The 13,260-nt window shown below is 43.6% G+C and overlaps 1 protein-coding gene across 1 annotated transcript; it reads left to right on the top strand.

The window, feature by feature from the left end:
- The first annotated feature begins 511 nt into the window (after nt 1-511).
- On the top strand, nt 512-12,859 carry st3gal2 (ST3 beta-galactoside alpha-2,3-sialyltransferase 2). Its single transcript, XM_068313667.1, has 7 exons — nt 512-982; nt 3,967-4,026; nt 6,872-7,005; nt 9,002-9,181; nt 9,307-9,352; nt 9,826-9,945; nt 10,068-12,859. Exons 1-7 carry the CDS (start codon nt 641-643, stop codon nt 10,239-10,241), a joined length of 1,056 nt encoding a protein of 351 aa, XP_068169768.1. The 5' UTR covers nt 512-640; the 3' UTR covers nt 10,242-12,859.
- Nucleotides 12,860-13,260: the final 401 nt, after the last annotated feature.

Genomic DNA, 13,260 nt, shown 5'->3' with positions numbered 1-13,260 from the left:
TAACAGGGGAGACGAACATGTATTTACTGGATTGCTAGAAATGTGATGGACCAACATCCAGACCAGACCTCCTTTCTTTACTGCTCCTCTTCCTCCCTTCCCTCCATCTCTCTGCTACTTTCACTGGGCTGTGATTTTTACTTGACTGCATCACTTCAGTTCAACGAGGATAGAACAAAAGAGAGGCCAGAGCACTGAAGCTGAAAAGAGAAGAGAAAGGCCGGCTCCATCCATGAATTTCCCTGAAGATGGCCTCTGCCGATGATCCAGCCCAAGACAGGGGAAGGGAAACAAACGGGTGAAAGCAAAGACAGGATGTGTGTGTGTCTGTAGTGTGATACGCTTCGTTGTGGTCAGAGGGTCTTCTAGTTACACAGAAAGCTGGAACAGTGGAGGAGGAGGTTGTAGTGGGCTGGTGACAGTGGCAGGGCTAGGGTTGGGGTCATGGCCATGGGGGGGCCGTATCCCGTCCTCCACCCATCATGGGGACAGGCGCTGGGGATGGGGGACCTTGGGCAGGGGTCCATTCAGAGGGGCTCCCAGACTTTCAGAACTCAGGCCCTGGCTGAATGGGACAACAGCTGGGGTGGCCGGGGGTGGGGCTAGCTATGGAGGAGTTGTGGGAGACAAAGGAGGTGGGATGAGATGTTCCCGCAAAGTCTGGATTGGCCTTGGGTCCCTGGCCCTCGTCTTTTTCACCTCACTCTTCTTCTCTGTCTCACTTCGTGGGGGCGTTGGCTTCAACTACTTAGAGCCACTTGGGTGGGAGGAGTCAAGGCGGGTGAAGCTGGTTCCTAACTACGTTGGGGCACACCGGTTGGCACCACCTGATTCCCTACAGCAGAAGACGTGTGCCTGCCCACGCTGTGTTGGTGACCCCGGTGTTTCTGATTGGTTTGATGAAAACTATGACCCAGATTTGTCTCCAGTCTGGACCAGAGACAACATCCAACTGCCCTCTGACGTCTACTATTGGTGGGTGGTAAGTACCGGCATTACGTTATTACTCTGATTAATGATCAAATATAAATTGTCCAGGACGCCAGTGTGGTGTGCATGCAGCACAGTTACTCCATAGCAAGAATGGAGTTCAGAGTCAAATGAGAAGCTGGGACTTTTCTGTGTAGGGTTCTCCCTGTGTCTGAATGTGTCCTCTTCAGTTTTTCAGACTGATCACATGCAGTCAAGTTAAACTGGTGATTCTATTAAGTGTGGATGATTACTTGTTTTCTATTTGACCTTGTGATGAACCCAACACATGAGCGGTTTAAGCCCCAACTCTAAATGTGTCCAATGAGACCAGATGAGACAACTTTTGCAACTCAAGGTCTTCACAGAGCTCATGGGATTTGAAACATCCATCCATCCGTCTTGTGGATCAGGGGTCCTGTTGGAGCCTATCTCAGCTATCTCAGGTTAAAAGTGGGGCACTACATGTAGCCATGCAGTCTATATGTTGAAGTATCCTCGGGCAAGACACTTAACCCCAAATTGCCCCCAGTGGTTGTTCCACTGGCGTATAAGTGATGGTGTGATTGGATACCACTCCTAACAAGCAGGTGGTCCCTGTTAGCTCCACTGTATGTATGTTTAGGGTCAGCAATTCACCTAAACAAGAAATATACAGTATTCTTTGTTTCCAAGAACTACATGTGAAGCCAAGCAGTTATCCACTTATATAAAACAATAACGCGAAGGGTACACAGAGAGTTTATAATTTACAGGCTTTTTATGTCCATAAAGATCATGAACAGAACCGGTGATAGAGGGCAGCCCTGCCGGAGTCCAACATGCACCTGGAACAGGTCTGACTTACTGCCTGCAATGCGAACCAAGCTCTGGCTTCAGTCATACAGGGACCGGACAGCCCTCAGCAAAGGGCCCCGGACCCCATACTCCTCAAGCGCTCCCCACAAGATACCACAAAGGACACGATCGAATGCCTTCTCCAGATCCATAAAACACATGTGGACTGGTGGGGCAAACTCCCATGAACCCTCGAGCAATCGATGGAGAGTGTAGAGCTGGTCCAGTGTTCCACGACCGGGACCAAAACCACATTGTTCCTCCTGGATCTGTGGTTGACTATCGGTCTAATCCTCCTCTCCAGGACCCTGGAATAGACTTTCCCCAGGAGGTTGAGCAGTGTGACCCCACTATAGTTGGAACACACTCCTTTTTGAAAAGAAGGACCACCGCCCCGGTCTGCCATAGCAGAACTGTCTGCTCCTGCCATGTGATGTTATAGAGACGTGTCAACCATGACAGTCCCTGCACATCCAGAGACTGGAGGTACTCAGGGTGAACCTCATCCACCGAGGAGTTTGTTTCAATTCCATTTACAAATGCAGAGTTGGTGTAATGGTGTTGGTCTGTGTTGGGGCCTCAAGTTTTCAGCTCTACATTTGACTGACTCGTCAGTTGACAGTTAATAACCACTTTCAGCCCTCTGGCCATTTAACAAAGTGTGCTGACTCCATACAGCTGTGAAACTCATACTGCTGGATGCTCCCAGTAGCTTCATGAATGTCGGAGCTTTCTTCACCATGGGAGTCATCCTGGGCCGGGCATCCTGTTCATCCTCTGTGCGAGTATGTGTTGATGTTGGGTTTGCTTTTTTTGTGTGCTAATCCGGTGAAGAAGGACGCTATGCTGTTTTGGACACATTTAATTTTTCTCTCATTTTATTAGCAATGCTAGTTTCTGTGTATGTGCAATGAGACATTCGTGAACATTGAGACAATTTGGATCAGGTTGAAAGTTAGAGCTAGCAATGTAGACTATAGACTAGTTTAAAGAAAACTCTGTAACTACCTGCCTGTTGTTTTTTTATTTAAATTTTTTAATTATTAACGAGGTAGTCCCCAAGAGGATAAAATTCATTCAGCAGAGTTGGCGATCTAAAAACCAGAGGGAGTGGATGACCCTCCCCCCGACAAATCACACCCAGGTCATTTCAAAGTCTACATACCTTTGACAGCGCACACTTTCACTTACTTTGAATACTCCGTTTCCCCAGCTGCTTGGGAACACACATTAGTGAAACCCGAAAAACGTCTCCTGCATCTGTACCTTCATGCATGTCCTCAAAATTGAATCACCTATCCTCTATCCACAGCCCATCTCTCCTTTGTATGTGGAGAGAAATGTGTTTTATATTCTAAAGAATGTACAAACACCGACATCCATGTCTGTCCTATGCTTTCCTACATTTCAAGACTGTGCATTTATATTAGCAATGTGAAGTCTATATACACAAAGAATAATATCTATGGCACAGAATTATTACTTCACTTTATAAAGACTTTATCTCTTCTTCAACTGGATCACTTTGGATGTTCTGTACATTTCATTTGAAGCTGTTGTGAACAAATTGTAATAAACACACAAACGCAGTGATTGGGTTAAAGGGGATAAAATTGTAATTGTAATAGGAGACAAGCAAACCTGAGTGAGATAAAAGTATCTCAAACAGATAAACCAACATTTAGCATCTTAAAGTGCATCTGTAACAAAGTGCATTGTTTCAGTTTGCTTGCTTCAGTGATTGATTGGCACTCATCCCCTGCTGACTGATGCCATAGAAGAGACTCTCCTGTGCTGGTACATATGCTCAGTCCATTAAAAGCACATGTGTGTGTCAACTTTCCCCTGTCTGGTGCTTGTCTGGCAGAGAAGCAGGTCTCAATCGCACCAGACCCCACATAGACATGTTCTGTGACTTACAAATAACAAGCAGATGTCTTTGAGCCAATATCCTGCCATCGGTGTTTGAAAGATCAGTTTCTGACATGTTGACTCTCAGTCAGACCACAGCCGGCCCAGACCGTCTATCCTGTCAGTCCAATACAATGCTCCTGGCCTAAAAACAAAGCACATGCATACACTGGCAGACGTACATACACGACTAAATATAAAACATGTCACATCCAGTTGATTCTAACTGTACTTTCTCTTTCTCTGTAGATGTTGCAGCCCCAATTTAAACCACACAGTATCCAGCAAGTGCTACTCAGGCTGTTCCAGGTATGTTAATAATGTATCCGTTTAAATTACAGTTATACTTTTGTACTTGCTGAACAATAAATTATACTTTTGTGCATTATTACTCCATTAGAAAGTCCACAAAACTGACTGACAGCATTGATAGTTGGTTGCAGCTGGAACATACAGTATACACAAAGACCTGATTACTGGCAGACTTATTTAGTCACATCATGATTTAAATAACCTTTTTCAGAAGAAGTACATTGTCTGACAGGTCTCACCACTATTGACATTGAGGAAGAAAGTGATTTAATCCATCATTGTGGGAAGAGTTAACATTGGGTCATGCAACAAGGCAATAGTCCCAACATTAGAGTAAACATTAGAGTAAATCCACCTCTTAATCACTATGAGTAAAAGATCTCGAGGGGCTGAGAGAGAGCTTCTTCTTCTTCTTCTTCGTCTTCTCCATTAACAAAGACGGTAGGGATCTCCAATGCAGGGTTTCACACAGCGCCGTGGCCGTCAACAGTTTTATTTAGAATTTGACTCCAAATATGTTGGAAAACTGTCCGTTCTGTTCTCACAGACAAAAGGATTTCACTGCTTTGTGTCAGATACTCAACAATCTGTTCCTGTTTTTAGAGACAATCTTTCTCTCATTCGGTCGTGTTTTTTGTACATTACTGGTTCGAAACGCCGGAAGAATCAAAATAAGGAATAGCAGATTATAAACTTTCTTCTGGGCCAAGCAAAGATGGTGATTTATCTAAACAGGAGGAAGAAGGTTGAAGGTTCTTCTGACTGCAGTGCAGAAGACATTTTCAGAAGAAAACAAGGATCAGAACAAGAATCAGAATGGATTTTAACTATTTCAGAGCTATGAATGATTTAGACATTTTTACGAACTCATGGTGTGTCAAAGGCGTCTTATGTTCCGTGTTGAGTGAGGAACTCTTGTTCAGTCAGTGTTTGGTTTAATTCATGTATATTTTTCTTATGTTCCTACATATGATTTGTTTTTGAAATGTGACTTCCTGTTTGCGTGAATCTCTTGGACTTTGTGTTAACGTGATTATCTTATATTTTGGCTTTTATGAATGAATGTGATTTCAAACTCTTCATCGTTGTCTTCTTCCTCTTTTTCCTCCTAAAAGGTGCAAGTGCGTTCTGGCATTTTAACAACAAACTTTTGTCTTACAGGTGTTTTAAATCTGCCTTTATTGCTTTTTGGGATAGATTTGAAAAACAAAAAAAGTGACTTTGGCTCTCTATAGCAATGGTGGGATGTCGGCAAAAGCCAGATCGAGAATCTATGTCTACAGTACACTCAAAATGCCTCCAGTGACTTGGTCAGATCTATCAGAGAGCTGGAGAGACAAGTGGCCGAACTGCAGACATTAGCGCCTCCTGCTGGTCATCCATCTGACCAGCAGAAGTGCTGCCTTCTGCCTGCAGTTCATTCAGCACTTCCTGACTGGCCCTGAGGACCAGGTGTGGCGGCCCACGATACAGGCAGCACTGTCTCAGTGCGGGGGTCTGGGACTCCGTCACTCGTTGTTCTTAATAGACCTGAGGAACGACAGACTGAAGGATCTGTTTTTATCAGAGTGTTTTTAAAATCTGTGGGTTTTTACTGAAGACAAGACGAGGATTTTAACTCACTTTATTGGATTTTAAAAGAATCTGTTGTCAAAGGAGGACTTTTTAATGGGAGACATCTTTCAGGCACAACAGTGGACAAGTCCACCACAGCTACAATCTCCACCCTTGGGCATGTGGTGGAGTTTTGTGGACCCATCTTTGGAGATGCTGCTTCTCTGTCCTCTGCTGTGGGTGTGACCTCAGTCAGGCATATCGAAGGCCTACTGAGACGACGGAAGAGCCGACTCGCCCCGCAGCAACTGAATTCAATCAGTTTTTATTGTCCAAGTCTTAAATCCAGATGATGCCGATCCCTGCCCAGTAAAGAGTCCTTGTTGTAACGACTCCGTGTCAGACCTGATCAGCCTCAGGGACAGTGAGGGGAAAAAATGTACAAAGTTATGGTTAAAATTTTACAGATACATTTAAAGACTGGGCGGTAACACCATGGAGGGTTATTGTAAGCTCTTCATGGGAGTTCTTCTACAAGCCACCATTAACCAACAAAGTTGGAGATCTCCAATGGAGAGTTTTACGTGGTGCTGTGGCCGTCAACAGTTTTATTTCAATTTTTAATCCAAACATGTCAGAAAATTGTCCGTTCTGTTCTCGCAGGGAAACTGTTTTCTACTGTTTCCTGGACTGTCAGAGGTTCAAAAGTCTGTTCCTGTTTTTAGAGAGAGATTTTCTCTCGTTCAGTCGTTTTAATCAAACAGGTCTACATAATCGAACTAAAAAACTAAAAAAGAGAGTGTCAGATTTTAAACAGGTAAATATTGAAGGCTCTTCAGAGTAATATTGAAAAGAATGTTTCAGTCAAGAATCTGAATTTATTCTAACTACTGCAGAGCAATGAACGGTATGGAAACTTAAGAACTGTGTGAAAGATGTATCGTGTTCTGTGCTTGGTGGGAAGCTCATGTTCGGTCATTGGTTAATTTAATTTATGTATGTTTGTTTAGTTTATCATTTTGTTCTATTTATTTATTTTTGTATGTGAAATTCCTTTTTATGTGAATCTCCTTTGTTAGATTTTGTATGAGTGTGATTAATTTGTTAAACTGTTTTTCTGTGAATCTTTCTTGATTGTAATGTTTGGAATAAGGCACACAATTCATGAATAAGAGAAATCATGAAGTCTAACACTTAATCAGACTTGTGTGTGTTTGGTTTGGCTCACTCTTAAATATTGAATTGGTCTACCTGCCTATCTTTATTCAGTCATTGTCGTCCGTTGCAGGTGATTCCTGGACGGTCGCCGTATGATTCGTGGGATCCGGAGCGCTGCCTACGGTGTGCGGTGGTGGGCAACTCGGGAAACCTCCGTGGGGCTGGTTATGGGGCAACTATTGATGGACATAACTACATTATGAGGTGAGATAGAGATAGAGGAGCACAGAACAGATACGGGCCTGTTTTAAGTAAAGCACGAATGAAAACTTTTGGTCTGTCTTTTGAATGAACTGCAGTATTTTTAGGTTTGTGCATGAATGTCCATCGATGGTGAATAATGCTCGATGCTGTTTGGCACTGGCAGACAGATTTGGTAGAAATCAGCTGCTCAGGCGTGTTCCTTACAAATGTAGCACCATTTAAAAGGGAATAAACAGCTGACCTGGTCAGCTTTGTTATAATGAAGAAATCATCTCTCAAACGTCATGTTTGTGTGCATAGTTTACACAGAATACAGCTGGGGGGGGGGGGTAATCGATGCACAGAGTTCCAAAAGTTCAGGATTGAGTTTTAAATTGTTCGAATGCTTCATAGAGACAGAGGAGTGTGATGAATTTTGACAAATATATGTCAGAGATTTTCCTTTATTGTTTGGCAATCTTTTTAAGTACGTCAGAATGAGTCTTTTTCAATGCTAACGTCTATATTCAGTGAAGCCACAGACATGGGGAACCCTGCTCTCAAACAGTTTTTCATGTCAACGGCCTCCTCCTCTAAATCCTAGAGAGGAACTAGTTGCTTCTGACTGTGGTTTTGTCTGTGTCCTTGGATTTAAGAGCATTCAGAACAGAATTCCTTTCAAAATATCCAATAAATGAATAAATAATTACCGGTTGGTGCCCAAATAGCCCCCATGTTTGTGCCTCTAACCAAAATAAATGCAAATAAATACTGATTGTTAGTTTAAAGGCTGGATCAAGATGAAGAAAGAAATTGTCTTACGAGTCATCAAACGGTGACAATTTTTAGTAGTTACTTGCTTTAGTCAGCAACTACTTGTTTTAAGTAACATTTGAACAAAATCTTTAATGTGGAATCAAAACTTTTGATAACGGAGGTCACTGTGAATTTATTAGTCATACGGGTGGGGTGGACCGATTGTCCACTTTAGGTAGGGTGTTACAGGTCATCATGATAGGAGAATGTGTCGTTATGACAACCAACTATAAGATGTTGATCTTTATTTAAAACTTACTGTTGGATCATAGAAAAAGAACATGTTTGTATTTCTCAGCATCCCGTACACAAATGCCTCCGTGTTGAGATGAACCAGTCATCTATACACGTAAGACTTCAGGATTTTACCATCTGCATAGAGGAGATCCTGTTGAAGCCCCCTGTGGGGCAATAAGGGTAATAAGGCTCCCTGAGCTGCTGGTCCCTGGTGCAAGGATGAGCGTTTGCTTCTTCCACATTGGTTCTTATCTGTAGTGGCGTTATGTAAGAGGGACTCCTGAGTCGCTGTCCAACTGGAAGTCCGTTTCCACCCGCTGAGGAAATGTCAGCGTCCGTCCGTTAGTCACCAAATGTCTCCACAACCGTTCAGACAGAAAGATGAAACCAAAAGCACATGACTCAGGCAGCAAAGGGATGAACATGAGATGATGACCTTGACCTTGTGGAAGCTAGGTCAAGGTCAAATTTCAACTTTTGTACATTTTTTGCCCATTTCTCAGGAACCGAATAAGATAGAAAGACGACACAAAAGGCGTTATATTCAGGGAGGCGAGGGGATGAAAATTAGATCACAATCTTGACCTTGAAAAACTAGGTCAAGGTCAAATTGTCACTTTTGTACCTTTTTAGGTCCACATCTCTGAAACCTGAGGAGATATAATCACAAAACAAAAAGCAACATTTCCAGGAAGCCAGAGGCACAAACGTGTAGGTCTGGGTAAAATGTTGAATTCAGGGGTGTCGCAGGATGTTGGAGTCTCTGATTGCCTTGTTTGGCAACTGCCATGTGTTATACTTTATAAGTACCGTGTGGTGTTGGTAGCATTGAGGTTAGCACAGCTGCCTTCAAGCAGTTGACTGGGTTTGATTCCCGGCCAGTCTCATCTCAGTTTGGCTAGAGTTAACATTTGAGTCCTAATGGGGCCTGCTGACTCTCACACGGCTCCTGTCTGGCCCCAAGGATAAACCTGGCCCCCACGGTGGGCTACGAGGACGATGCTGGCAGCCACACCACCCACCACTTCATGTACCCAGAGAGCGCCAAGAACCTGGCAGCCAATGTCAGCTTCGTCCTGGTCCCCTTCAAGACCCTGGACCTGGTCTGGATCACCAGCGCTCTGTCCACCGGCCAGATCAGATTGTAAGACACACACACACACACACACACACACACACGGGGGGGGGCTGTCTGTCAGCCGTCAATCATCCAGAACTGATTAATCACAAAAAGTGCCGATTGGAGCATCAATCATCTCTCTGTTCCAGTACGTACGCTCCAGTGAAGCAGTTCCTCCGTGTGGATAAAGACAAGGTGTGTATTTGTACTCAGTCACTCTGTCAGCACACACACACACACACACACACACACACACACACACACACACACACACACACACACACACACATACACACACACACACACACACACACACACACACACACACACACACACACACACACACACCCTCCCCACTGTTGATGAAGGATTACAGGAGATTATAAACCTTTGTTTCAAATAATCTCTACTTAATCCCTGCTTTGATAACACTGAACATCTTTCCATGATCAGACTTTTTGGAGACTTTGGAGTCCAGAAATGTGGATCTCAGAGTTTGACTGGTGCTCTGAGCAGGAAGACCAGTTTGTTGGGACTGGTGGATGCCAGATGTGGAATTACTGTTCATTGGGTTATCAATGCTTCTGATCATGGACATACAAGGAACTAAAATAGTAGTAAAATAATAAAAATGTAATCTGACCTCTCTATCTCTGACTACCACCCAGGTCCAGATCTTTAATCCAGCTTTCTTTAAATACATCCACGACCACTGGACCAAACATCACGGCCGCTACCCGTCCACTGGGATGCTGGTGCTGTTCTTTGCCCTCCATGTGTGTGATGAGGTCAGTTAGTGTTTTCTTCATTTCGTCTTCACCCTCTGAGTCCTAACATCAAACTAAGTTGACACCACATCGATCCAGAGAGGTGCTCATTTGGAATCACAACAATTCTCCACCCCCCTCAGGTGAATGTCTTTGGATTTGGGGCAGACAGTCGGGGGAACTGGCACCATTACTGGGAGCAGAATCGCTACTCTGGAGAGTTCAGGAAGACCGGCGTCCACGATGCCGACTATGAAGCCCAGATCATCCAGCAGCTGGTCAAGGCTGGAAAAATCACTGTTTTCCCTGGGAAGTAGCGGGTGAATCAGACTGGTCTCCACCGCCGCTATGGGGCACCCTGAAGGAGTCTCCTCACAGACATCTGGAAGTTCTCACACTCCATCTGAAGGCGAGACCAACGCTAATCTATTCACTGTCTGTCATAACCAATTAAAAGTGTAATTAGAAACCAGGATCAGGGAACACCAGGATCCAAATGTCAGTTTCTCACTTCAGACTTAGTAAATGTCTCTTTTTGAGGTTTTACCCCCGAAGGACTGGAAGACGAGATCACTCACCCGACTTCAGGAAGTGAGGATTGGACTGTTACACCCAATCAGCACAGACACAAACTGTGATTGGTTCTGAGACGGAGATCTCAGATGACGACTGGTCAGCGGCTTGGCTTTTCAGACCACTAGCCCCGTCCCTCCCCCACCATACTGGACTGGTCTGTATAGGGACGGGGCCCCCAGGCACCTTAGGCCTGACATCCAGGAGACACGCTTCCTGTTCTGACATCCTGGCGTCCATCTGAACATGTGGAACAAACAGAAGGTTCCTGTACAGAACTGCTCTCTGGACCAGCAGTGACTGAACATGATCCATTACTGTGACTTCACACCACAGTGATCCACAGAAGTGTGGACCTGATGACTGCTGAGCCGTTTCAACCACTCGACAGCTGCTTTATGTGCTGACAGCTGTTGTTACAGGTTTCCTTAACTGATACGTGTTAAACATCATATATTAGTTCAGCCTCTGCAGACCTGGTTTACAGTTTTACGTATTTACTGATAGTGTGCATATTGACAGAATGTATTTTATAGAACATTGTCTGACAGTCAGTGGATGGTAGAGTATCCTGATGGAGGTCAAAATGTCCATAAAATGTATTGACCAAGCATTCCAATCAATACCAGATTTCCATTGAGGTAGTAAAATAATTCTAATCCCCACCTCAACCAGCATAACAACATAAAATGCTATTTCTGTCGTCGGCGTCTTTCACAAGTTTTTAGTTAAATAAAATGTAGTGATTATATATTAAATAAATCTAATTTACCCACTGGCAAAACTGATTTAACAGGTGTTTTTTTCACCTTTGGTATTTCAGTTTTAGCCCCAAAATAAAACTGAAATACTGATGGAATTACATCACTCTGTGCCAAAACTGAGATGTACAAAAGGCCCATTTTTAAAATATATTTCCAGCTGTTAATTTAACCTGCATTCCAAAAACATGAAGTCCAGTAGTATTGATGTACAATTTTGTATTGAGTACATTTTCCTGTTGAATTTTGAATATATTACCACCAGCCAGACTCTGTTTCCAGTTGTTCTCATTCATTTATTATGTTAGGATGAAATAGTAATGAGTCACGTGATGTTTAACAGCTGGAATGTCTGTGTCCGACTTTAACGTAGTGATGAAGCTAATCTGTAAATCTAACAAAAATCTCCCGTTCCCTCAATCTGTTCATTTGGACGACTGCAGATAATTATAGAGATTATTACTTCTGTTGTCTGTGAATACTCTCAGTCATCCATGTCATCCTCTGTGTTACATTTCTTGTAAATGTAGATGTAATCCACTCTACTAGTCCTGTAGGAGCTTGTTAGTCCACTCTAGCACACACTAGTGGTCGGTCAACTAGGTCAAGGTCAAATTTCAACTTTTGTACACTCAGGAAGCGGATAAGATGGAAAGATGAGGGAGAAGGTCAGTGTGAGTAAGACCATAGATCAAAGCTAGTGCTTTGATCTATGACAGTAGGTCAGAGTACTAGCTTTGATCTTTGACCTATGCAAGTAGGTCGGTAAAATTTTGAATCCAGGGGTGTCGCGGGACGTTGCAGTCTGTGACTGACTTGCTGATCATCAGCAAATACCATCAAGAACCTGTCTGTCTCCTTTCTCCATTCTCCTCATCTGAAGTTATATACCTACAGTGGAGACATGATCCGTCACCTGAACTGAACATGCTGACTAATTACTTAGAGATAGAAACAAAAGCGGTTCCTGAGTGGACCTTTCAAACAGAATGTAACTTGTTTTTCTTGGGTTGATTAAATGCTTTGATTGGGTCATGAAGTCATCCTGAAGCCCACAAACAGCTCTGAACCTTTGGAGGAAGTCCAAAGAGATCTTTCTATGTGCCACCATGTCCCTCTTGGTGCCTTCTCTTTAGCCGACAGCCGCTAACGGTTGCTATGGCTTCTGTTTTCAGTGTCTGCAGCACAACTCTTGGTATATCGATGCCCTCGTTGATGTTTACTGCTGATTAGTGTCCTACAGGTTTGGTTTGGGCCTGTTGACTGGATGCCCTTCAGTTTATTGGTTACTGTGACGAGTGTTGCTCTCATATGACTTACGTCTGTGAATACGTTCTCCAGACGGGTCTGCACAGATTGTTGCATGGACTTTGTAAAGAAGAAGAAGAAGAAGAAGAAGAACCAAATTGTTTGTTATCCCCTTGGGGAAATTGTTCTTACACTCTGGTCTGTTTTTACACACATATGAACAGTTATACTAAAAATAATAGCAGTGTTTTTAAAAAGGTGAGTAAATGTCATTTACGTTTCTTAACTTTCTGTGAAATATTATAAAATTTAATGACTTTTTCCGATGTTCTTGCTTTGAAGCAGAACCTGCTGTGTCCCCGATGCGTTTGTGTTCATTAAAGTACGATTTATTTGAAGAATTTTGACATTTACTCACCTTCTTAAAGATGCTGCTATTATGTTGAGCGTAACTGTATATGATAAAGGCCCTGGAAAACACACACACACACACACACACACACACACACACACACACACACACACACACACACAGATGGGGCCTGTACAGCATGCAGGTAAATGGTGGGGAGTAGAGCTGCCCTATGAGCAGCCTGTGGGGGACGGTGCCTTGCTCAGGGGCACCTCGGCAGTGCCCCAGGGGGTGGACTGACACGCTCCAGTCTTTTGGATCCTTGTGGACATTTGATGGGACCTCCAGCAGCGCCTCAGGACTCATCAGGAGGACAACTGCTTTGCTCTAATCTATTCCACT

This window comes from Antennarius striatus, chromosome 4 (assembly GCF_040054535.1).
Source record: "Antennarius striatus isolate MH-2024 chromosome 4, ASM4005453v1, whole genome shotgun sequence".
NCBI lineage: Eukaryota > Metazoa > Chordata > Actinopteri > Lophiiformes > Antennariidae > Antennarius > Antennarius striatus.
The sequence above is the reverse complement of the archived record's forward strand: the minus strand, read 5'-3'. Positions and strand labels throughout refer to the sequence as shown.